This window comes from Emydura macquarii, unplaced genomic scaffold (assembly GCF_026122565.2).
Source record: "Emydura macquarii macquarii isolate MOO-44397 ecotype Brisbane River unplaced genomic scaffold, CSIRO-AGI_Emac_v2 contig_480, whole genome shotgun sequence".
Classification (NCBI taxonomy): Eukaryota; Metazoa; Chordata; order Testudines; family Chelidae; genus Emydura; species Emydura macquarii.
In genome coordinates this window covers 29,261-55,778 of record NW_027130617.1, presented here as the reverse complement: position 1 = coordinate 55,778, position 26,518 = coordinate 29,261, and the positions used below count along the sequence as shown (strand labels likewise).

General features: G+C 48.6%; 1 protein-coding gene across 4 annotated transcripts in view; it reads left to right on the top strand.

The window, feature by feature from the left end:
* Positions 1-26,133, top strand: part of F13B (coagulation factor XIII B chain) — a 40,025-nt gene extending 13,892 nt beyond the window's left edge. The window contains exons 6-12 of one of the 4 annotated variants that reach the window (XM_067538282.1): positions 12,475-12,654; positions 13,087-13,272; positions 21,621-21,803; positions 22,944-23,150; positions 23,504-23,686; positions 24,175-24,271; positions 25,950-26,133. In XM_067538282.1, the coding sequence (XP_067394383.1) occupies positions 12,475-12,654; positions 13,087-13,272; positions 21,621-21,803; positions 22,944-23,150; positions 23,504-23,686; positions 24,175-24,271; positions 25,950-25,953 (1,040 nt within the window). In that variant the 3' untranslated portion in view covers positions 25,954-26,133. Of the gene's footprint in view, positions 1-12,474; positions 12,655-13,086; positions 13,273-21,620; positions 21,804-22,943; positions 23,151-23,503; positions 23,687-24,060; positions 24,272-25,949 lie in introns of all 4 variants that reach the window. The other 3 variants (XM_067538281.1, XM_067538284.1, XM_067538283.1) reach the window with 3 other exon arrangements.
* The last annotated feature ends 385 nt before the right edge of the window (positions 26,134-26,518 follow it).

Sequence of the window (26,518 nt, the reverse complement as noted above, 5' to 3'; positions counted from 1 at the left end):
AGGGCTCCACAAGGAGATCCTCCCCCTTGGTGACCATAAGGGGCCTGGAGGCCGAGACCAGTCTCCAGGCCCAGAGGAGGTCCTGGTAGAAGACCTGCAGCTTGGAGAGGTCTCGTGGAAGACCCCTTGGATGGAGAAAAAAGAGCTGCCAGTTGTATCGGAGGCGGCGGAGGAAGGTGTGTGCCATGTGGCTCCACGCCGGACTACCTGCACCATAAAGGAGCCTCTGCAGGGCCTGGAGGCGGAAGGCGTGGACCTGGCTGCAGATGCAGCACAGGCCCTGCCCGCCCTCCTCCAGGGGGAGACTCAGGGTCCCTGCAGAGACCCAGTGCAGTCCTGGCCAAAAGAACTCCAGAACCGTCTTCTGGAGGTAGGTCAGGAAGCTCGGGGTCGGGACCAGAGTGTTGAGCCGGTGCCAGAGCATGGACAGGACCAGCTGGTTGAGCACCAGCGCCCTCGCCTGAAGGGAGAGGCACCGGAGCAGTCCTGTCCATCTCCAGAGCCGCCCAAACATCCTGTTCTCCAAATCCTGCCAGTTCTCTGCCAGGGAGGGATGGGTGGCAGAACGGTAAACGCCCAGATAGAGCAGCAGACTTGCACTCCACCGGATGGCTTGAAGCACGGGTGGGAGGGAGCTCACCCGCCACCCGGCCCCTACCGTCAGGCCAGAGCTCTTGGCCCGGTTGATCCGGGCAGAGGAGGCCGCCGAGTAGATGGCCAGGCAGGCCTCCAGCCGCACCATGTCGCCCGGGTCCTGGAGCACGTTGTTGGTGTACGCTGACAGGACTTTCCTCAGCACTGGCTAACGGAGCACCAACCCTGTCAGCCTCCGGCGGAGGAGACAGAGGAAGGGCTCGATGGCTAGGGCATACAGCTGGCCTGACAGCAGGCAGCCTTGGTGCACTCCTCGTCCAAAGCTGACTGGTGTGGTCAGGGTCCAGTTGAGCTTGACCAGGCACTCCGCGGAGGCATACAGCACCCCGAGAAAACCCATGAAGCGGGGCCTGAAGCCAAATGCCTGCAGGGTGCCCAGGAGATATCCGTGGTCCATCCTGCTGAACGCCTTCTCCTGGTCCAGGGACAGGAGGGCAAACAACAGGCCATCCCTACACCCAAGCTCCAGGAGGTCCCGGGCCAGATAGAGGTTGTCGAAGATGGTGCATTCCAGGACGGTGTAGGTCTGGTCAGGATGGACCACGTCCTGCAGCATGGACCCCAGCCGCAGCGAGAGGACCTTGGCCACGATTTTATAGTCCGTGCCGAGGAGCAAGAGGGGCCGCCAGTTCCGAAGGTCGTGGAGGTCCCCCTTCTTGGGCAGCAAGGCAAGCACGGCTCGCCTGCACGAGAGAAGGAGCTCTCCGCTGGCCTCGGACTCGGCCCAGACGGTGGCGAGGTCCAGGCTGAGGATGTCCCAGAACACATTGTAGAACTCCATAGTCAACCCGTCCATGCCCAAGGATTTGTTCATGGGCATGAGGCGGAGAGCTCCCAAGAACTCGGCCAGAGTGAGAGGTAGATCCAGCCGGTCCCAGTCGCCAACTCCGACCATGGGAAGTTCGTTCCAGAGCACCTGGCAGGCAGTGGCTTCGGTCGGATCCTGGGAGAAGAGGCTAGCATAGAAGGCCCTGGCCCTTCTGCGCATCTCCGCTAGGTCTGTGAGGGGGACACTGTCCTCTGCCAGAAGGCAGGTGATTTGCTTCCGGGCCCCACTCCTTTTTCTCCAGGGCATAGAAGAAGTGGGAGCCGCAATCCATCTCCTGAAGGAGACGGAGGCGGGATCGAACAAAGGCACCCTGAGCCCAAAGGTTTTTGATGGCCCAGAGCTCCTCCCGCTTCTTCCAGAGGGATGGATCCTCGGGGCTGGTGGCCAGATGCCTTTCCAGTACTAGGACCTCCAGATCCAGCTGCTCTATCCCGCATCCCTCTACCGGCTGGCCCCCCTGAGTGTAGTCGTGGCAGAAGATCCGGGCGCGCACCTTCCCCACGTCCCGCCAGGCCAGCCAGAACTCCTGGAAGGATGCCATGAAGCCCACATCCTCCAGCAGGCGGCTGTTAAAGTGCCAGTAAGCCGGCCCTGGCCTCTCTGCAGTGAGACAGGCCGTCGTGCTCACCAAGTGGTGCTCCAAGAATGGGGCCAGCCGTATGCTGGAGAAGTGGGCGCGCGAGAGATGGTGATGGGAAAGGTAGATGCTGTCCAACTGGGAGCGGCTCAACTGGTCTTCCCCACCCGGACAAAGGTGAAGGTGACGATGTCGTCCGGTTGTTGGTCATGCCAGACGTCCAGCAGGGAATGATGGTTTGTAATCTCCTGGAGGATGTCCTCGATGGCCTGGCACTGCTCAGTCCCCGTGCGGTCTTGTTCCCCGAGAGTAGTGTTAAAGTCCCCGCCCAGGACCAGGCATTCACGAGGATCCAGGGTGCTGAGGAAGGCAGACGCCTGCTGGAAAAACTGCACCCACTCCGGGCCTGCAGTTGGGGCGTAGACGTTGACAAGATTCAACCGGAGGTGCAGCAGTTGGCCCAGCACGACCTCGGTGACCCCCAGCACCTCAGGCTGCAGGTCGTGAGAGAAGAAGGTGGCCACTCTGCCCACATGGGCGGAGAGGTGACTAAGGTACACCCCGTCCCCCACTCCAGCAGCCAGCTGGTCTCGGCAGCTGGGTCCATATGGGTCTCCTGCAGGAACACCACAGAGTACCTCCCCTCCTGAAGGAAGGAGAGCACTTGGCTCCTGCGGCGACCCATCCTACAGCTCCTGGTGTTTAAGGTGGCAAAGGTGACAGGCATTATGAGGAGGGCTGGAGGTGATCCTCGTGGGCAGGAGCGCTAGCAGTCCTCGTTGGGCTCTGCAGCAACCTGTGGCCAGTCCCGAAGGCCATCAGGGCATCGCGGAAGCTGCGGGCCCCCTGGTAGGCCGCAGCGTCATGCTGCCTGGTCCCTTTCCTCTCCTTCATTGTGGCCCTCACAGCCCGGAGGACGCGGTGGAAATCCCCCCAGCACTGCAGGGCGAGCTGCTCCCGGTTCCGGGCACCACGTGTGTCCCAGAGAAAGGCATGCAGCTCATCGCGCAGCACCTCTGGGGGGGTCGTCCTCTATCTTGGCCCCTGTGGCCTGTTGGGACGGGGGTTAAGGGCGGCGGCAGAGGGAAGACAGCAGCCCCAAGTGGGCTGGAAGAGGTGAAAATAAAGGACGCCTCCTGGGAGCTTTCAAGGGGAAAAGAGACGACTCCAGGGGCGGCAGAGGTACAGGTGGCGAGGGGAGGAGAGGAAGGGTTGGGGACGGGGGTGGGAGCTGGAAGGGGATCGGGAGCAGGTAGGGAGGCAGGATCCAGGGCAGGGGAAGGGTCAGTGCAAGGAGCAGGGGAGGGCTCAGGGCCAGAATTGGGGGTGCGGTCCGTGGCCTTGGCGACCGGGCCAGCAGGGTGCAGTGCCTCCTGATCAGGGCCGGGAGCTAGAGAGGTGGGCAGGGTGGGGGTGTCCTCCATGGGGCTGGGCTTGGGAGTCTCAGTGCCCATGGCTCCGGGCCCCTGTGAAGAGATAGCTAGGCTGGCACCCTCACGGGGGAGGAGGGGCAGCCGTCCCACAGTAGGGGATGCAGCGGCTCGGGACCCAGCCACTCGGCCCTGGCCTTTTCTTCAAGGGCTGCGGTGGCTTCAATCGGGGCACCACCGTTGGTCGGCCGGGCAGAGGGGCCCTGGGGATAGGAGCAGGGGCAGCAGCCTGGGAGGGGAGGTGGCTGTCCCCAGAAAGGCCCTCCATGGGGGGGGAGGGTCGTCCACCCCCTGGCAGGCTGGGGTCGGACCCAGGGCATCGATCTCCTCGAGCAGGGATAAGAAGTCCCCCCCGCCCTGCCACCACAAGGTCCTCCCCGGTGGCAGCCAAGGAAGCAGTAGCTGCAGCACCAGCAGGGGGTTCGAATGACAAGGGGCTGGGGGGACTGCCAGCCAGGGACCCCTTGAGGAGGGACTCCAGGAGGGAGATGGTACGGCCCACATCCGCCACCACGGCTTTCTCAGCCGGTGCCACCCACTGGGCTCCAGCAGGGGGCGTGGCAGAAGGCCCGGCTCCTGCACCCCTACCCTGGTTTTACATGGGCTCCTGCACCCCTTGCTGACAAGGTGGAGAGGGTGCTGCGCTCTGGCCTTGCGCTTGCCCTGCATTTTCACCCAGCCCTTGGAGGCAGAGGGCTGGGCAGCGGGGGCAGGACCAGGGGGCAAGAGTGCAGGGATTGGGGCTTGGGAAAGTGGGGGAGGGGCAGCGGGGGAAGGAGAGGTCTCCCCCTGGGTCAAGCCCCCTCCGATGCCCAACAGTGGCGGCCCTGGCTCCGTCTCCTCCACAGGCCCTGCTGGACTGCTCCGGGCATAGGTGGGGCCCACCCGCTTGCCTGGGCACCCTGGGGAGGGCATCCCCGGGGCCTGAGTGGAGGGGACAGCCGGTGCGGAGGGAGAGGGGCAGCCACGGGGACTGAATGGCTAGAGGTGCCACCGCTGGTCTGGCTGGCACCCCGTGGGGTCCCAAGCCTCCCTCCATGCTAGGTCGGGGGCAGTTCCTTCAGACGTGCCCCATAGCCTGGCAGAGGTAGCACCGGGCCTCCCCCGTTGAATAATGGGCCCGGTACCGGGCCTCCCCCGTTGAATAATGGAGCATCAGAAACAACCCCTCGAGAGCCTCTTCACCACGCGCCGCTGGCAGCAGCTGCAGCTGCACCTGCCGGTGGGACAAGAGGATGTGGTGGAGGGTGGGGTCCTTGCAGCCGAGGGGAGAGAGCTGATGGTGGAGAGGAACTTCCCCAGGGTGGAGAGGAGAGGCAGAAGGGCAGCGTTGGGGAGGAATGTTGGGATGGAGGTGAAGACCACCCATATGCCCAGGTCCTCTAGGGGTTCCACAGGGACATGGATGCCTCCCACTGCCAGGCCTGTCTCCACCACCTCCTCGGTGGCAGCCTTGGATGCCAGGAAGAAAACCACCTTTGCATACGTCTTCATGGCCGCCACCACAGCTGTGGTGCCATTGCCTGCACGTAGGTTTCCACTTGGGGTGAGGCGGGCACCAGGAGGTACTGGACCTTGTGCTTCCTGGTGAGGGTGGGAAAGGGGCTCTGGCCCCCAGGGATACTGCTGGAGGTGGTGGTCAGGGTAGGTGACGAGGCAGCGAGCGGGGGGCCCGTGGCCACCTGGGCATATGCCCTGGGAGCGGTGCTGCTCCCAGAGCTGGTGGAGGGGACAGCGGGGGAGAAGGGAAGGGGGTCCCGCCATGGGAGGCAGCGCCGTCCGGACAGAGCTCTTGCTGTTCTCCCCCCCGGCCCTTCCCAGCTGAGGGTGCACCCCCTGGAGCAGGGCACGACAGGTAGCCGAGACGGTGGCAGAGTTCCTCGAGTCTCCTCTCAAGTTGTCTACCGCCGGTGCCTCGGGATCGATGCCTGGTGGCCCAGCAGGGGCAGCGAGGTCAGTTGCCACGGGCAGGGACGGAGTGTCGGGGCGAGGGGGAGGGGCAGGAGCATCCAGGGAGCAGGTCCCGGCCCCAGGGACACTCACCATACTGGGAAGGGGTAGGAGCGAGTTCGGTTGGGGGGGGGGGGTAAGGGACAGAGAAGGAAGGGGGGAGTGGGGAGGCAAGGGAAGGGGAAGTGGCCACTCCTCTCCACTAGGCTGCAGGCAGGGGAGGAGGGCACCAGTGCAGTGGAGAAAAAGTGGGGGGGATTCCAACCAGGTAGGGATCCAGGGGAGATGTACTCACCAGCTCCAGATGGAAACCCGGCTCCTCTGGCTGCACAGGGGGAGAGGGGGCAGGGGCTAAACTAACGTAGGGGAGTGTAGTGTGCGGGGGGTGTCAACAAAGATGAGGGGGAGGCCATTAAAGGAGGCCATGAGCACTCCTAGGGCCAGGGCAGGGGGGTCTGAAGCAGCGCTCAGCAGCAAACCACTGAAGCCAGATGGGGCAGGGAACAAACTAAGGGAGCATCTGGGGCAGGGCAAACAAACAAACAAATAGCAAGGGCAGTAGGCAAGTGCTCCAAAGGAGGTATGTAAGCCCCGGAATGCTCAGGGCTCTGTTCCCTGCAGACTAGCTAGGAGTCATGAGGGGGGGCAATTAGGAGCAGCTGAGGCCAATTAAGGCCCAGCCAGGTGCTGGATTAAAAACCCTCTGCTCCAGACAGATTGGGCACAAGATGGAGGATTTGCTGTGCTGTGGAGCAGACAGGAGTGCAGTGTTGTGTGGAAGAGTGCTGAGAGGTACTGATCCCAGGAGAGGGGTAACCTGCCTCTGGATGGACTGAGATACTCTCCCAGGCACAGGGGCCTGGGTCAGGAAGCCCAGTCCAGGCAGCAAGGAGGCAAGGCCTGAGAGGCCAGAAGGACCGAGGGGGGAGAATTAGCCCTGGGGAAAAAGACTGCAGCTGCGAGTACGGTGCCCTGGGCTGGGACCTGGAGGAGCGAGCAGGCCCGGGTCCCTACCCCCCTCTCTGGGGAGACGGGGTAACGAGTGACACCCTGGCCCACCACAAGAGGCAAAAATGTGAGACCCACTAGGGTGAAGCTGGCCATTTGCCACAACTGATAGTCTTTGATCACATACTATTCCGCCCTTCCCCACCAAGATCCAGTCCCTGTATCTGCCTCCTTCCATTTCCCTCTCAACTCCCCCTCCCAGTTCTTTATGCGTCTGTATTTCAGTCAGGCTTCTGCCTCCTCCACACTGCCTAGGTTCCAGCAGAAGGAGTCTCTTCTTCTTCGCGTGCTTGCTCAAGTTGATTCCATGTTTGGTGTGTGCGCGTCCACAAGCTTGGTTATTGGAGATTTTTTGCCTTAACAGTATCCATAGGTGCCCTGCGCTCATGTCATGGTAGATGAGGCACTGCTGGCCCTCTGCCCCCTCAGTTCTTTCTTTCTGCCAGTGATGGTTGCAGGAGTTGCTTTCTCCCTTGCAATAGCAAAAGCCTTAATTCATAGTCTGTCTTTGTTTGTTGTATATAGTTCTAATTAGTTTTGTTAGTGAAGTAAGTTAGAATTAATGGTCTCCCTAGGGACGTCCACCCCAGGCAGATTATGCCCCTTTCCCCAGGCTTCAAACCATGTTCCGTGTGTCATAAACCCTTTCCACTAAACGACCCTCACAAGAGTTGCCTGAAGTGTTTAGGGGAGAGACACGTCAGGGACCACTGTAAAATTTGTAAGGGCTTTTGACCACAAACCAAAAAGGACAGGGATATCCGCCTTAAAATCCTGTGATGGAGGCAGCACTCAGACCGGCCTCCAAACCATCCTGCTTGGAATCGGTGCGGAGCACATCTGTGTCTGCACAGCACCCCACTGGCACCCAACTCTGCGGTGCCATTCACCTTTGCTGGTGCTGAAGAAGTGGCAAAAGAAGAGAGTGAACCATGGGCACTCTCCTGTACTGAAGAAAGATAAAAAAGTGGGGTCAGGCAAAGGACCCATGTTGGGCTAATTCCCTGCAGAGGAGTGGCTGAAGACAATTTCTCCCAGGGTTGAGAGCCCATTGAGGGAACCCTTCTTGACTCCAGGGAGCGGAAGGGAGTCCCTCTGCCTCCTGGTGCCATCTACTCTGGAGGCATTTTAAGTGTCTAGGGACCTTATGGCCCTCCCAGTGCCACCCACCCTGAGTACTCTGGTCGGAGTGACTGAGCCAGTAAAGGCACCTGCCTCTCAGGGGAAACTGGCATTGGGGCTGCCACAATGGCCAATCGACCAGCGCCATTCTATGGAACCTTGGCACAGGTCTACAGCACCTTGGCCTTGGTCACCTGCACCGAGAAGACAGTCTCCACCTGCCTGGCCTCTGCCCCTGGCTCCAAGGTCCCGGTATCCAGTGCTGAGGCAGGAGTCACCTGTCATGTACTGTTGCTTCAGATCACCCCAGTACCAATCATTGTCATTATGGCACTTCTCACTGGAGGCATGGCACCGGTTGCCAGATACCTGAAACCACTCCCCGACACTGCACCTCTCGCTGCCACCTTGGCACCAGTCCCCGCCTACGTAGCACCGCTCTTTCACTATACAGCACTGCTCTCCAGGTGCATGCCGATCTTCACCTCCACGGCACTGCTCCAAGGATGCCCACCAGTGGTCACCCTCCCCATGGTACTGCTTCCTGTTGCCCCATTGCAGGAGACAGGAAGAGGCACTATCTGCACTAACATGGTCCCTGAGGAAGAAATCCTCCTCGGATTCCCAAAAGCACAGCTCATCGGGCACACTGATGTTGGGTGCTGCCTTGCAGCGGATTTCTGGCTGTGAGGCCAATGCCGACTCAGTGTTTATATTGGAATCTGAGGGGGATCCTAATGATGCTGGGGCCTTTTTCCTACCAGTCATCTGTGGTTGTGTCCAAGAAGTGTCCCATGACACCATCAGCCCCAACACAGGATTCAGACTTGGAATCAGAGGCCGGTACTGACACCATGGACACAATGTCAGAGGCAGTTCCAGTGGAAGAAAAGGAGGTACCCCTCCCTCCCTCGGTTGCACAAGTAGTTCTCATCATCACTGGATGAGGATGTCACCAGCCCAACCCCTCCCCAGTGCCACCGGATTATTTCTGAGCCCATCTGGAGCTCCTTAAAAGCCTCTAACTTGGGCCTGGAGTTTGAGGAGCTCTCGGAGCCTATGGACAACCTACTTGATATTTTGGCTGCCACCGCACCAGCTAGAATAGTGCTCCTTGTTCATGATTAGGTGCTAAAGGTGGTCAAGGCCTTGTGGCAGACCTATCTTCCCTGCCACCAACTTCAAGACGGGCTGAAAAGAAATATTATGTCCTGGCTAAGGGCTCTGAGTACTTGTTCTGGGAGTGGGTGTGAGAACTCCTGGTGGTGGCTGCAGTGAACGAAAGGGACAGGCAAGGCCAAACTGGCTCAACTCTGAAAAAGAAGGATGCAAAGGAACTGCTCTTGTTTGGAAGGAAGAAAGATATATTCCACAGCCAGTTTACAACTGAGGATCTCCAACCAGAGGCATTTCTGGGGAGATACAATTGCAATATCTCAGACTTAGTTATTAAATTCAAGGACTCCGTGCCTCAGAAAATCTGGCAGGAGTTTGCATCCATTGTAGAGGAGAGGAAGGTGGTAGCTAGAGACTCTCTCCGGTCATCACTGGATGCCATTGATTCAGTAGCCAGGTCAATGGCCTCTGCAGTGTCGATGTGGTGGTGCTCCCATTTGCAGTCCTCGGGCTTGTCCCAGGAAGTGCGATAGTCGGTGCAGGACCTTTCCGCTCTATTTTCAGAGTAAACAGATGCCAGGCTTCATGGCCTGAAAGACTTTCTGGCCACATTGTGATCACTGGGGTTGTATGCCCCCTAGTCTTCCCAGAGGCAGTTCCATTCCTTCCAACCTTTGCCCAGTTTCTTGGGCAAGTCGAGACGAGGGTCCTATAACAGGAGAGACAAGAACAAATGGTTTGAGCACCGTTGCACAAACCTTCCCTCCTCCATGACCCACGCGTCATCAGGGTGGCCTGCACTGTTCATTTTGAGAGTACGCCTGCGGTTGGCGACCTGGTCAGACTGCAGGATCCAATTTCTCACCTATTTCTCAACCCTGTTTCCCTTCTGTGCTGCATGGGCCCGGATAACATTGGACCGTATATACCCTGCAGTTTTTCTCAGTACCCCCCTCCTACCACCTTCCCTGCTCCTCTTAAGGGATCCTTCTCACGAGCAACTTCTCATTCAGGAGGGTGGATACCCTTCTGCAAGTTGGGGTGGTGGGAAGAAATCCCTCAAGATATGAGGTGAAAGGGGTTCTATTCCTGATATCTCCTTATGCCGAAGGCCAAAGGAGGCCTCAGGCCTATCCTAGACCTGCGTTACCTCAACAAGTATCTCAAGGAGTTGAAGTTCTGCATGGTCTCCCTGGTCTCCAGCTTCCCCTTGTTGGATCCAGGTGACTGGTATGCCACCCTCAACTAAAAAGATGCTTATTTTCACATTTCAATTTTCAATGGACACAGGAGGCTCCCCTGTTTTGTTATGGGCAAATGCCATTATCAGTTTATGGCACTACTGTTTGGCCCTTATCTGCCCCAAGGGACTTCACAAAGTGCATGGTGATAGTGGCTGCTTACCTGTGGCATCAAGGGGTACATATCTATCCTTATCTCGATGACTGACTCATCAACTGCAAGTCCCAAGCCCAGGTCCAGTATAGCCTCAATATGTTATGAGCCACTTGCCAAGATCTGGGACTACTAATAAATGAGCCAAAAATCAATTCTGTCCCCTGTCCATGGATAGAATAGATAGCAGTCCTGCAGTCCACACAGGTCAAAGCTTTTCTTCTGTAGTCCCGGTTTTGAGTCATGACAGATCTCATCTCATATGTGCAAGCGCACCCCTCACAACCGTCCAGACATGTCTCAAGCTTGTAGCCCACATGACAGCTTGTACTTAGGTGGTCCACCACGTGTGTCTCTGCCTCAGACCCCTGAAATCGTGGTTGGTGTTAATATATGCCCCGAGCAGGCACAGTTTGGATGTCGTGGTCACAATTCCCTGAAACGTTCTGTTGTCCCTTACCTGGTGGACAAACCCTCACTCAGTGTTGAGAGGGATGCCCTTAGAAGAAAGGGGAAAGAACTCACCTTAATGTAAAATGTATAAACTCTTGTATATAAATAAAAATGAACAAGGAGAGCTATAAATTAAAAACTATTTGCTGTGCTGTACAAAACCCACTCTATTTACTATCTGCTGTCGTACGCAGAAACTGAGATACCAGCACTCTGTTGGTCTCTGCCAATTGTAAAAAGCAGTCAGGCAGCTGAGGCTAGGCCTCAAACAGTGGTCAGGCAACTCAGGCCAAGCTAGGCCTCCAACAATCCCCTCCTTAGTGGCTGTTGTGCTATTAAGATAGGCCACCACAGTGTTGTTGTTTTTTTTTAATACATATTTTTGGCTTTGGCTTAAGGCACTTTATTAGCGGTCCAAGCATTTATAGTTTTTTCACCAGGAAGGCATATTACAGAGCATTCTGCTACTTGTATTAGGTGATTAGGCTTTTGAGTTGTGCTAAGGACCTTTTAGTTGACTAAAAGAGTCCCACTGCAGCCACTATGGAGACTATATGCAATACACATAAATTACAATGGGATGTAATGCCAAATTTAAAATTTCTTTTGCAATAGGGGACCATTTTAATAAGGTTTTTTATTAGCTACGGCTTGTAGGAGCCTTTGTCACATTTAGGACTTTAATACCATTGAATCTTATTATATTTATCATTTCTAATTTTTTTGAATGTGTTAATAGGGTTATTATTTTTGGATTGCATAAGTACACAAACACAACTTTGTTTAATATACACAATGATAGAATTAATATTGTTGTTAGTTAACAAGGTATATTGACCATTTTAAATGCCAGACCTATTTTTGTTACAATGGTGTTCAAATTTTATTAATGTTTTTTTTTTTATAAATAATCTTAATACTGAGTAATAAGTAACGCTTTAAATTTTTTGTCACTTTTTTGATTTTTGTGTTTTTGTGGATTTGTGTGATGGCTGTGTATCTATAAAAATAAAACAGAAAACAAAAGGTTGGGATCTATTAATTCCAATAGTATTGCTGCTTTATATATACAGTATTTACATATATATATATTTTTGTTTACTTTTGTGTAAACTATTGAAGTGTTTAAGTTTTTGTTTATATTTTTGTATTAATTGTTGTATATTTACTTCTTCGAGTGATTGATTGCTCATGTCCATTCCACTATAGATGAATGCAGGCCACCGTGCACGGTTCCCGGAACTTTTTTCCCCTTAGCAGATTCCGTAGGTGCCCCCTGGAGTCCTATGCACATGCCTCAGTATATGAGGCACTCCGACCCTACGCCCCCTCAGTTCCTTCTTTCTGCCAGTGACGGTTGCTGGAACTAGCCTTACTCTCTGCAATACTACTCCCCGTGTTTGAACTGTTGTTATTCTAAGTAGTTTAGTTAGTTTTAAGTAGTTGTTAAGTGTAGTTAGATAAGTAAGTCGCTGCAGGGACTTAGAGCAGCTGGGCTATGCCCCGGTCACCAGGATTTAAGCCGTGTGCCTCCTGTGGGAAGGCTTTCCCGCTCAGCGACCCCCACGATCGGTGCCTTAAGTGGTTGGGGGAAGAGCACAGAAAAGACAAGTGCAAGATCTGCAGGGCTTTTAAACAGCGGACTCAGAAAGACCGAGAGATGTGTTTCAAAATTAAGTTCAATACTTTTAAAAATTGACTGTTACCTTTACCTGTGTGCTTAAGATTTTAGTTTTCACTGGAAGGAGAAAACTACATCCAATCTTAAAATGGCATTGGGATGAAAATTGCATTTCAATTATCAATAAACAGGATTGTTAAAATCACTTGGTCAAATCCAGTGTGTGTGTATGTAAACCTTAGGAAACAAGTTTGCTTTCTTCATAGAGATGATCTGATAAAGCCTTCATTACGTATCCAAATATATGTTTTCTTTCTAGATAGAAGAAATAAATGCCCTCCTCCACCTCAACCTCCCAATGCCAATATACTCTCAGATTTAAGAACATATCATAATGGAGACAAAGTACATTTGGCATGTCAGCTTAATTTTACAATGAGAGGATCAAAAGAAATCCAGTGTGAGAATGGAAAATGGACTTCACCTCCAAGTTGCATTGGTTAGTAGTGACTTTACAAATGCTGGGACCCGAAGTAAAACCCCAGTTCAAAACATGTCTTAATCTTCATGTCTGTGCCTCAATTTCCCCATCTTTAAAATTGGGTTGACTATACTTATCTTCTTTGTGAAGTGCTTTGAAACCTATGCATGAGAAGTGCTATGTAAGAACTAAGTATTGATAGTTTTGGGACAGGATGAGGAAGAGCCAGGATCTGAAGGTGTATTTAAATCTGAATCCAAATTTTATGTCTGTCCCTAATACTGGTCCCAAATGCCTCACCAGATCCCTGATTGATTAGCCACTTGGACACTCTATAAGACCAATTTTTTTTTCTTGGGCATTTGGATGTGGTGTCTGGTGGGGAGTAAATAGTTTGTGAGTATGAATGATTTGAAGGAGGTGTTTCCAGTTACTTTGTTGTGGTTTTAGAAGCCAGAGAAGAAATACCATGTGAGCAGCCACCACCTATTGAGAAGGGTACATCAATAACTGAGGACAAGTTATATTACACTGGAGATGTTGTTAGATACAGTTGTGATCGTGGCTACAGTATAAATGGATCAAATGAAATAACCTGTAACCTCGGAAAATGGACATCACTTCCTGAATGTATTGGTAAGTACTCTGCTTGCGTATTATAACTCCTCATCTTTGGGAGGTGCTCCCATACTATAGAGAGTGTTGATGATAGAACAACCTGGATGGATAGATTAATGGTCATTATTATTTGTCATTAATGAAATTATATACTGTATTTGCAATTATATTTCAGTTAATTACTGGTGCTGGCACTAGTATTCAAACATATTTTATTACTGTTTTCTTGTCCATGCTTCTTCATATATTTTGAAATATTTAAACTCTGAGACTTCATCAGCTGTTTTTTTGTCTTAATGGCTTCTCTGATATACAGTCTTCCATCCAGAAGTGGCGACTCGCATCTTCCAAAAATGGGGCACTCCGCAAGTGGATCTCTTCGCCAATGAGCCAACAGAAAGTGCCACTGATTCTGTTCCCATTAGGGGTTCAGTGTAGGCTCCATCACTGACACCTTTCTCCTCTCTTGGTTGGGCGGCCTCATGTATACCTTCCTGCCAATACCTTTGATTCACAAGGTACTTCTGAAGGTGAAAAGAGACAAGGCGTAGGTCATCCTAGTAGCACTGGCGTGGCCCCGACAGCATTGATTCAGGATGCTTCCAGAGCTGGCGGGGCCCAGGCAGTGGATTCTTCTGCTGTGAATGGACCTCCTTTCCCAAGATCAAGGTCATCTGCTCCAGCTGGAGCTGGCCTCCCTACATCTGATGGCATGGATGCTCCATGGCTGACTCTGGAAAAGCGGGTCTGCTCAACCCAAGTCCAGCGCATGATCTTAGAGAGCAGAAAGCCATCCACCTATCGGACTAAGTGGAAATGCTTCACCTACTGGATGGCCGAGCATGGTGTTCCCCTGCTGGAGGCATCAATCCCTCTGATCTTGGAGTGCCTGCTCCACTTGAAATAAGGGGGACTGGTCTTCTTGTCCATTAAAGTTCATGTAGCAGCCATATCTGCTTTCCACCCTTTGGTGGAATGTAAAACAGTTTTCTCACACAAGATGATGGCCAGGTTTCTTAAGCGATTAGAAGGGCTTTTCCCACCCATAAGGGACCCTTCTCCTCAGTGGGATTTGAACCTGGTTCTCTCCAGACTCACCAGGCCCCCCCTCCAAACCCCTAGCTTTGTGCATCCTTACGTACCTGTCCTGGAAGATTGCTTTCCTGGTAGCTATTACGTCTGCAAGATGGGTTTTGGAGGTCATGGCATTAACATCGGAGCCCCTCTACACAATGTTTTATAAGGACAAGGGTCCAACTATGCCCGCACCTGGACTTTTTGCCTAAGGTAGTCTTTCATCTTCACCTTAAACAGGATATTTTCCTGCCAGGCTTTTGTCCCAAACCTCACAGCTCCAGTGAAGAGAGACATCAAGAGTATGCAGATGCAAGACGAGCTCTGGCATTTTACATGGACAGAACCAAACCTTTTTGCCATTCAACACAACTCTTTGTGGTATTTGCGGACTGAATGAAGGGACTTCGAGATTCACTGCGCAGAAACCAGAAGTGGATCACTGCCTGTATCTGAGCCTGTTATGAGCAGGCCGGAGTCATGGCTCTGATATCCTTAACAGCGCACTCAATGAGAGCACAGGCATCATCTGCAGCTTTCCAAGTGCATGTCCCCATCCAGAACTTCTGCAGAGCAGCTACTTGGTCATCGGTACATACTTTAATGTCCCACTATGCCTTGATTCAGCAAGCTTGGGATGATGTTGGCTTTGGTAGAACGGTGCTTCAAGTGTCACGTCCATGAGCTCCTGCCCATCACCGGAGACACAGCTGGTGAGTTGCCTAAATTGGGAATGGACATGAGCAAGCACTCAAAGAAGAGAGAATGGTTACTCGCCTCCTAAATGTTGTTCTTTGAGATGTGTTACTCATGTCCATTCCATATCTACCCTCTTTTCCCAGTCAGAATTCCAGCAAGAAGGAACTGAGAGGGAGGAGGAGCCAGCAGCACCTATATGTGGGCATATGTGTGCACCACTGCAGAGGGCGCTAGAGCTGGCTTGTACAGGAACCACTAAAAGTTTTCCGGCACTGGTGCATGTGGTATGCACGCACACCTAAATTGGGAATGGACACACGGAACACATCTCGAAGAATAACAGTTACGAGGTAAGTAATCGTTCTTTTGTTTGCCCTGTTGAGGCTAGGTCCCCTATCATCTTCAGAGAACCTGTAGAACTCCTTAAGATAGAGTTTGGGGTTGTCTTCCCACTAGTTGTCAGATAGGCATCAGAGACCCCCCTTGGATTACCATCGATATTGAGATCAGCATCCGTCCTGTTGTTGGGACAAGGGCTCTTGGCCTGGCCTACTGGCAGCCAATGCCTTATTCTTAGGCGCAGTGGGATGCTCCTTGGCCCCTGAGATCCCAATCCTCAACCTGCTCTAGAGTGAGATCACCAGTCCTCCCACTTCCAAACCATCTCAGTTGAAAGCAACCACGGAGCCTGTTCCGCATGGACCTCCAATGATGAACTGGATCTTGTAGTTCAAGAACAGGACCCATCATTGGTTCAGCAAACTGCTTCCTCGTCCTCCTTAGAAGACAACTCCATGCTGGAATCAATCTTTCCCTTGGTGCCCAAGGACTTTAGAAAATATTAGAACCTTCTGAGGTATGCGGCTGCTACCTTGAGTATCCAGGTAGAATTCCTGGAGGAGAATCTGCTTAAGATGCTGGATGTTCGCTAATCATTAGTTCCAGGAAGAGTATCCCTCGTGATAAGTAAGTCTCTTTTGGAGCCTACAAAGGCCCTCTGAAGTATTCTAGCTTTGGTGAAGCATTTGGAGAAGTGATGCTTGATTCCCATGCAGGATTTTAAGGGTTTCTACTCCCACTTGCCCCTTAACTCTCTCTGGTGGTAATGGCAACAAATGACGACACGGCAGGGAAGTTAAAAAATCATCCCCTAAGGACAAAGAGTCCAAAAGGAAGGTAATAGGTAGGAAGATTTATACCTCCTTTTCCCTTCAAATGTGCATTGCAAACCAGCAGACATTGCTCTCTAAATATGACTTTATCAATTGGGTGGCCATGTCTAAGTTCATGGACAAGTTTCCAGAACCCTCTCGGGAAGAGTTTGACAGTCATTGTAGATGTCTGTATGGAGGCCAACACCTCATTGCAGTTAATGTGGTGGATACCACGGCCAGAATTATGCATTGGCTATAACCCTGAGGAGGTCCTCATGGCTCCAGAATTTGGGCATTGCATCTAATGTGCAGCAGACCATTGAGGACTTACCGTTTTGATAGCCGGGTTTTGTTTTCAGGAAAGAACCACAAAATCGTACACCCTCTTAAAGACTCACAAGCTATTTTGCATTCTTTGGGAATATATTCTCTGTCTGTGAAGAGATGCCACTATAGTGGTCAGCAGCAACAGCAAAAGCAGTTCCTCCTGAAGCATTTCTTTGACTAACCTCCCTTCATGTAAGGCAGTAGAACTGCTCTCAAAAGAGCCACAGATCCCAGTGGAGAAGGTACTCTGCCTTCCCCACTCCTGGCATCCAGCAAGTGCCCATTTTGACTCATGTATCCAGGACAGAGATCCAGTGGTGACCTCTCCTTCTTAGTCCCTTCTGTTTGGGGACTGGCTGACTCATTTTTATGTATTTGAGACTTGATTACTATGGACAACTAGGTCCTGAGCCCTTGAAGATAGTTATGCCATATAGTTCTTCTCCCCACCTCCCTGTGCCATCCCTCTTCAGGGACTCCTCTTATGAGACATCGCTCCATGAGCAAGTTCAGTCTCTGTTGATTCTGGGAGATGCAGATCCCTCTGCAACATTGTAGACTGGGATTTTACTCTTGGTATTTCCTGCCCCCCTCCCCCCGCCCCAAAGGGATGAGACCTGTCCTCGACCTCTGTGATGTCAACAAATACATCAGATATGACATATTCTGCATGGTCACCCTAGCAGTTATCCTCCCCATCTTAAGTCACAATGACTGGTTTGCTACCCTGAACCTTCAGGTTGCTTATTTCCATGTAATAATCCTTCTGATCCATAGGAGGTTTCTCAGATTTGTTGTGCTACCTTTTGGCCTGACTTCTGCTTCTTGGGTTTTTGCCAAATGCATAATTATGGTAACAGTGTACCTCAGTAAGAAGGCAATTCATATCTTCCCATATCTGCAGGACTGGTTACTGAAGGGCAAGTCCAGAGAGGAAGTCTTCTGTCATGTCCACTTTGTGCTATGCCTACTCAGTCATATAGGTCTCATCCTAAACAGCAGCAAATCAACATTGGTTCCAACTCAAAGAATTGAGTTCATTGGGGCCCTGATAAACTCTACAAGTTTGAGAGCAGTTCCGCCAACCAAGTGATTCCAGGTGATCTGCCACCTTTGTCTGGAGCTGCAGTCTTAACTCTCACCCACAGTCCAAGCATGTCTGAGGTTGCTAGGTCGTATGGCTGCATGCACACAGGTAGTCCAAAATGCCAGGCTGTGCCTACATTCTTTTCAGATGTGGCTGAAGTCCATCTATCATCTGAACCATCATCCCTTGGACGGACTATTCAGGGCACTGTGTGCCAGGATGTTGCCTTTGCTCAGCCCCTCTGACCAATACTATTGTCACAGATGCCCCCTTAATAGGTTGGGGAGCACATCTGGGTAGTAGCTGGTGGTTGGAAAAGAAACCTTGCCAGCATGTCAGTGTCCTGGAGCTTTGTGCCATCTCCGATGTGCGTCAGGTCCTTCAAGACTGTATCAGGGACTTGGCAGAGCACATCCTTACAACAATACCAGCGCAATGTATTATATGAACAGATGGGAGAAGCACATTCCAAAATCTGTGTCAAGAAGTGATCAGGCTCTGGCAGTTTTGCATTGGGGAAAACATTGCCCTTGTGGCCCATCGTTTACCTGGGAACCAAAACCAACTGGCAGACCACTTCAGCAGAAATTTCTCCCTGAATCACAAATAGTGCCTGAAGCCCAGCATCCTGCCATCTATCTTTGCTGTTTGGAGCATCCCAACAATCAAGCTGTTGGTCATGAGAGATGACAAAAAATGCTGGCTGTTTTGCTCCTGAGGGGGTGTCAGTCCAGGCTCCCTGACCGATGCTTTTCACCTGAGCTGGGGATCGATACTCTTGTATACTTTTCCTCCGATTCCAATCATCCTGCAAGTCATTCTCAAGCTGAAATTAGACCAGGCCAAGCTTATTCTCATTGCGGTGGCGTGGCCAAGGTAATGTTTGTTCTCTGACTGCCTCGTGTTATTGACAACTATGTCAATGCTGACCTCCTATTTTTCTTCCTCTTCACCCTGATCTCCTGACTCAGAATCATGGTGGATGCTGCATGGTTAGATGAGGAGAAAGAATGATGTTTAGAGGCAGTCTGGAAAGTCCTGCTCAATAGTAGGAAGTTCTCTACCAGAATGACCTATTCAGCAAAGTGGAAGCAATTCTCAATATGGGTGTTTAGCCCGGAGACTTCAACAAAAGCTGGCTTGTATCCAGCACATCTTGGAGTACCTGTTAAACCTTCAGTCTTCTGATCTAGCACTTAGTTCATTGTTAGTCCACCCGGCAGTGGTTTCAGAGTTTCTCCGCCCATCCATGGGAAGTTGGTGTTTTCAAACCCCATGGCAGTGAGGTTCTTGAAAGGAGTCCCTCATCTCCACTTGCCACTTAAAGGGCAGATACCTTAATATTGTTTTAACTGCTCTTCTGGGGTCTCTGTTTGAGTTTGTGGCAACTTTTCTCCCTTCTGCGTTAGAAAATGGACTTCCTTGTGACAATGTCTGCAAGGAGAGTGGGTGAGTTGCACGTTTTGATGGCAGAAACCCTTTGCATGCAGTTTTCTAAAGGCAAAGGCTGTACCCTAAGTTTTTATCCAAAGTGTTTCCCAATTTCCTTGAACCAAGCTACATATTTACCGATGTTTTTCTCTAAGCTGCATTCAACCCCAAGAGAATAACATCTTCACGCACTGGATATCAGCGATGTTTAGCTTTTTATTAGATAGGACCAAACCTTTCCGTTCCTCATCTTGTTTTTGTCTCATATTCAGATCAAATGAAGTGTCAAGTGGTCTCTTCACAGATGATATCCACATGGATAACTTCCTGTATCAGGACAGCATACACCATAGCCCAGGCTACATGTCCTTGCGAACTCATTCCATGAGCACTCAGGCAATTTTGACATCATTTGTAAGTGATGTTCCTATATTGGACATTTGCAGGGCTGCCAAACCACTAGGCCACTACTGCTGTTTCCCGATCAGACGCAAATTGTGACGCAAACCTTCAGCCAAACCAGGGCTGCTCGCTCAGCTACCTCTCCAATAGAGCGCTGGCGAGTGGCCAGTCAGGCATGTGACAACAACTCAGCTGCACTAACTTACTATTCCCACAGAGCCTGCAGTCACTCAGCCTTCAGGCATGCAGCGGCATCCTATCCTGGAGTAGGTCCTGGCTGAGATGCCCCTCAGGCTCAAGTATTTCCGCAGCCCTGCCAGAACTGCAGATCAGTCTGTTCAACAGCACTACTCAGCCAGGAACCCTCCTGCAGCATTGCAGTGTACTAGACTCCCAACCTGCTTCTGATCCAGTTCCTGTCCCAGCCTTTCCCAAGCCCTCTCCAGTCTTGTCCTTGCCCTATCCTGACCTTGCTCCAAACCTGCTACTGATCTGCTCCAGCCTTGCCTCCGCCTGCTGATCGTCTTGAACTCTGACTACCCAGATTTGGCCTTTGACCTATATCTGGACTACAGCTACGGTATGGATTTTGGCTTGTCTACGGACTCTGATCTCGGTTCTGAACCCGGCCTATTCCCAGATCTCCATTCTAGCACCATCCTTGGCCCAGTCCCAGTCCTACCTCCGGCTTTGACCTCCGTCCCAATCACTAGTCCTTACTATCAGGATGCGGTGCCTGACACAAACTTTGGGAGGACAATCCCTCAGTCCTTGTTTAAATAGAGTCCAAGCCCCACCTCCTACAAGTACTGTTTGTGAGTCACCTAAATAGAATACACAGATGCATCTATTTGAAGAAGAAAAAATGGTTACCTACCTGTAGCGGTTGTTCCTTGCGATGTGATGCAGATATGTTCTTCACAACTCACCATCCAATACCTCTACATAAGACTCTGTACTCTGATGTTCAGTGCTAAGGAACTGAGGGGGTTGGGATGGATCTGTGCTTATGTGGCCTGGGGAGGAGCTTGGGCTGTGGGGCATGAGCTCCGCCCCATGGGTGCTGCTGGAAAAGTTATTTGGTTCCAGAACACTAGGTGTGCACACACCTAAGTTGAAAACATGTCTGCATCACATCTTGAAGAACAACAGCTAGAGCTAGGTGACTTTTTTGTCTTTCCTTCCTCATAGGTCTACCCTGTTCTTGGTCTTCCTCTTAAGTCTCATGTATTTGTTTGTTTATATTTTTTTACTCTTTTTGTCACTTACTAGTTTATTTTACAGTATCAGGTACTGAACAATAGCATAGGAGTTTCTGGGGGAAGCTTTGTAGGATTGTGGGGAATACAGAGCTGACAGTTTAATCTCAATTTCTGACTTGGCCTTTTTAATTTTGTCCCTACATGCTTGTCAGGTTTTTTTGTTGTTTTTTTTTTATTCCTTTGTAGTTTGACCTAGTTTCTACTTCTTATATGACTCTCTCTTTTTTGAGTTTCAGGTTATTGAAGATCTCCTGGTTAAGCCAAGGTGATCTCTTACCATAATTCCTACCTTTCCTTTGCTCTTGTGCCCTTAATAATGTCTCTTTAAAAAACTGCCAACCCTCCTGAACTGTTTTTCCCTTAGACTTGCTTCCACAGGAGTTTACCTACCAATTCTCTGTGTTTGCTAAAGTCTGCCTTTTTGTCTTTATTCTGCTGTTTTCCCTCCTACCATTTCTTAGAATCCTGACCTCTAATTATTTCATGATAGAGTTCATATCATTTCATCTCTTTGTTTTTTCAAGCAGTCAGAAATATGCTAAGCACCTCAGAAAACTAGTAAAGATACTCCCTTCCCAAACAAAGATACAATCTAAATTCAGCATGACCCAAGAAGTGAGAGTCATAAACAAAGGGGATTGGGATGGGGAAAAGTGCAGGTAGGATAAGTGTGGCAATGAGACTTCATGGTGATTCAGTAAGACATGTACATGTTTTGGTGCTTCTGTTCCTTTTTGTAACCCTTTATATTTTAAATAAGAGAGCAGCTAAATTGTTGAAAGAGGTTGCAAATTTTGCTTTTGCTACCAGAGTTTATATTTATTCTATAGCTTTAATTTCCTTCTCAGAAATCTAGCTACATTGATTCTGTACTCATTTGAGATAATTGTTGTGCAGAGAAACCGATTACAGCTAGAGTTCTTCTCTTAGAAACTAGGGAAACCTGCCCCTCTCCACCTGCAATTAAAAATGGTGCTAGTTTTGGACCGTTATTGACAAACTACACAGCCGGTTCCTCAGTGAAATACAGATGCCATCGGTACCACACATTGGAGGGTCCTGAAACTGTTCATTGTGTACATGGAAACTGGACAGTTCAGCCAACTTGCATAGGTAAGTCTTGTAATAAAACTAGATGTTATATTATATTCATGATTAATAAGACAACCCCCCCCCCTCCCCCCCCCCAATATAGGTCTATGGGAAATACTGTGGTCTCAGTTAAATTCCAGGTGGACAATGCCTGCATCACACAAACTATGGCATCTTTCTTGGCAGACTCGCTGAGACAAGTACTTGATTGCTGAAAGAATGAATCCTTCTCCTGCCTCTTAAGTTATTACCCTTTGCTCGGTTTTGAGGCATAGTGGTGGGCAGTTTGCATGATAATTTCTCAGGCTGTAGCTGTTCTCTGGTTAATCAGAGACTTTATTCTCCTGTGCCGTTTCTCAACATCTTTCATGAGACCTAAATTGACATATAAAAATGAATATACAAACAGAGAGGGCTATAGTGGTAGAGCAGATCCGTAGTAGACCCAGTTTTTCTTTAAAATGTAATTATTAGAAAGCTTATAGTAAAGCACAAACAGGAGACTAATACAATTATATGTACTTGTTTATCTTTTAATTTAATAAAATGTACATATCTATCAGTATAAAAACAAGCAAATAAAACAGACCTAAAGTAACAACAATTTAACTCAAAAGAATATCAAGAAAAAGCAAACACTCCAAACAATTAAAAAATATCACTTCCTCAGTCAGACATCTAGTTAAATTTCCCATATGTTGGCTACCCTTGTCCTGGAATGGCTGATAAAATCTGGTATCTTTAATACTGCTTTCAGTTCTGGTAGATGACTTTTTTCCTCTTAAAAAGATGTTTCCAGTTAGGGTAACTAAGTAAGGATTATCTCTGTTATCAGTAGAAGTGAGTTATTTACCATTAGTAAACACAGCCTGAGATACCACATTCATCATTGGTAGGAATTAGCCTGATTTCCTGTAAGCTCCTGTCAAAAGGAGTTTGTCCCCTGTGATGGGGCAGTTTCCCTCCCTCTGCTTACCTTTAATTTTGCCTATTTTAATTGTGATTTATGGTGAGTAAAGATCTAAAGAAGTTGTAGCATTTCATGTAAACTTCAAATCAGTTTGCAGGAACATTGAGTAATAGGCCTCTTTTGGCTAAGAACTTTTAAATTTTGAGAAGTGTTATGAAATACATGTATAAACATAGGTGTTTGTCTTCCAGAACCATGCACTCTTAATGCAGATGATCTGAGCAATAACAACATAGAGATGAAATGGAGACTGGAAGGAGAGTTATTTTTCCTGCATGGTGACACTATAGATTTTGTATGTAAACAGGGACATTATTTGTCAGCCTCCAGTGGACAGTCTCAGCTAACAGTACAGTGTACCCGTGGAAAACTGAAATATCCAACATGCATAATGAAAGGTAAAACAATAACTCACCCCTTTCAGACACACTGGGATATCTTTGCTTGAACAGTAGAGGCGTAAACTCTGCTATTAATAGCAATAGAAATGTAGGGTTATTGTCCCTTCCAAAGCAAAGATGTGTTTTAAAATGATATGAACTCAGCAGAACTTTGGGGTTGAGGTGCCTGCAGTATGAGACTTGTCTTTCTAAACACTTGGAGCCGAAGGATCTGCTGGAATCTTGGCTCAAGAATTTAAATGTATACAAAGTAAAAAGTTCTGTTGCCAAAGATAAATGGGTGCCAAATTCTGCTCTTAGACACCCTGCATGTCTTTGTTAAAGTTTTTTATACTATTTATTTTATGTAGATCCTAAAGAAAAATGTGACTCTCCCCCTATTATTAAGAATGGAGATATTATTGGCCCACGACTGACAGAATATGACAGTGATTCTTCAGTTGAATATAGTTGTTTTGATCATCATTTCTTGGAAGGGTCCAGTAGAGTCTATTGTTCCAAGGGACAATGGACTACCCCACCAGTTTGCATAGGTAGGTAAGACATGCTTTTGTTAAACAAATGACAAGATGAAGAAAAGTTGATTCAACTTTGTTTAAGGTTTTTAATATTAATTCCCAGTATTCAAATTAAGTTATCAATCTGAGCGATTTTGGTACATGTGAAGCCCCTCTGGGCAAACCTGCAGTTGTTTATCCTGTTTTCCTAAACCTATATGAATTGGAGTACTCATGCAACATCCAAAAGTACTATAATTTGATGTCTGTCTAATACAGTAGAAGGGAGAAAGGTTTGTGTCTAATTTTAATATGCTAGCTATGGCCAAATAATGCAGTTTCATAAATTAGTATTAACGTGTCTATTAAATTATAGAGGAGATTAACCATGCATCTTTTTTGTGTTTAAGAACCATGTACTTTATCGAGGGATGTAATGGACAAAAATAACTTAATACTGAGATGGAGTTTTGATGATAAACCTTATTTTTTCCATGGGGACTACATTGAATTTCTATGTAAAGAGAACCATTATGGAGCACAATCAACTTCAGTGTTTGATTTTAGAGTACAGTGTAGTAGAGGACAGCTGACATATCCAAGATGTGTTGAGAGAGAAAGGTAAGGCTAAGGCAGTATTTAATTTGAAATGTGTACATGCATAGGCATAATATTTTAATCTCCATTTATGGGCTACAGTTTCCAAGACAATTAACTAGCACTAACATTGATTCTCAAGCAAACTGTGGCTCTGATATATTTGAATGTGGCTAATATATTTATGTGCATTTCACATAATGGCATCTATAAGTCAGATAGTTTTGTGGTTGGTCCCTCTTTTGGGGTTGGGGAGGGAGCAAAAGGAATAATTGTTACAGAATCTCTGAAAAGAATTAAGTGTCTTCCTGTGTGAAGTGAGTTGAGACTGTTTGGGCTAGTGGTTACAACCAAAGGCCTAGTAACCAAAAAGATCTTGGCTGTAGTTGCTGATGGCTGAATCAAAAGTATTCTATGGCAGGGGTTCACATACTAGTGGCTGCAACCTCCAGATGGGTGGCATGGGTTTGGTTCAAAAGTTGTAGTGAAACTATAAGACCACAATAGCCATTGGGACCCACAGGGAACAAACAAAGGAGAAGCTCTCTTCCCTTCCCTCCCACATGCCTGCACCATGATGTGTTCTGGGAAACCTCTGCTTACACATAGTTGGGAGCCAGTTGCCTTGGCCCCAATTACATGTAGCCCAGCAGCACATTAATGATCTCTTTCCGTAGTCGTGTGGCTGTAGGGAGGAACAAGCAGCTCCAATCCCAATTCAGTAGTCCCTGCTACCACATCCAACAACCCCTGCCCCATAAAACAGTCCTACACCAACTCCTGCTGCCAAAACCAGCATCGGTTTCTTACCATGACTCAAAGGATTGTGGGACTGGGGCCATGACAAGATGTCCTGCGTGGAGCAAATTTGAGAATGCCTGATCTAAGTAATGGATACCTTCAAATGACTATGTTTTTGCTAGCCTATTTTTGGATATCTTGCTGATTCTGATCCTTACTGAGCCACTGACTTAGTGACCTTGGGCAAGTCAGTTGATCACCTTCTTTGTGTGTAACAATGCTCACTCAAAGATCCTGCGCAATGGAGACCTTCTGTCCAGCAAAGTATAGCTGCAGATGATCCTCTCCCCTTTTCCACTGGAGTGGGAACATCAGGAAGCAAAGTGAAGTGCCTTCTCACACAACAATCCTTCAATTTTTAGGACTGAATGCATTGCTTCGGCAGCCATCCCAGATTGGTCAGTGACACCCCGTCTATACATAAACTCCTTAAGTTGCAACACTAGACAATTGGGCAGGTCAAGCAGAACTTTCATGAAAACTGGAGGTGGCATCTGATGTGAGCTATGCTGCAGGATATAGATATTACTTATTAGGATTATTTCAGTGGTGGATCTCAAATTACTGCTTCTCTCCCTGCAGATTTTTTCATGCACTATGGAGCATTGTCTATAACTTCATCAGTTAGAATGGAAATAAAACAATCACATAGGATTTATGGTAAAACCATTCCCAATAGAACCCTAGATAAAGAATAAATCAAACCATATGTGATATAGGATCACATTATTTAAAATTAGGTATACAAGAACTGACATTCATGTCAGATGTCATTTTGATGAACCTTTGCTTTGCCACTGTGGATACTGTTTTCTCCATCTTCAACAGATCTGTGCTCAAAAGCTAAAGATTTATGAACTTCATGTTGTAAAGAATAACATCCACTATTTTGCTTTTATAGATAAGAAGTCTACAGTGTAAATGATGCTTCAAGGGAGGTGAAAGAAGCCACATTTTATTTAGAAACCCAATAAAATGTTATTACGCTATGTTTAAAGACAAATGGTTTGACCTTCTAGCCCACTTAAGAAATGTGTATTTGCACTGGATATTTTCTTGGTTTATGAACCTTAAATAAAAAGTCATGCACAAATCTTTGTTTTGTCTGTAGATCTCTTTTTGGTAACTCAGACCATTTTCAGTTCCCTAAAACTCATTAATAAAATGCATAGCCCATATACTTTTAATGCAATATTTCTTGTAACATTTGAACATTGGACTGTCTCCTGAACTGTGCATGGAGGTCATGTATCTGGTATTTGAACCTAACACTTATGATTTGGGGAAAATCTGAAGAAAATAGAATTTTGCCCCAGATTCATTAAGTATATTGCAATAAAGATGTTTAAAAATACTTTATAGAAGCGCCTGTGGTCTTCCCTCCATTATTTTATCCTTCCAAAAATCCCAGCTTTCTGCAGTTGTGGCTGAGATGTTTCCATAAGTGATCTCCTTAATAAGAACTGTCCA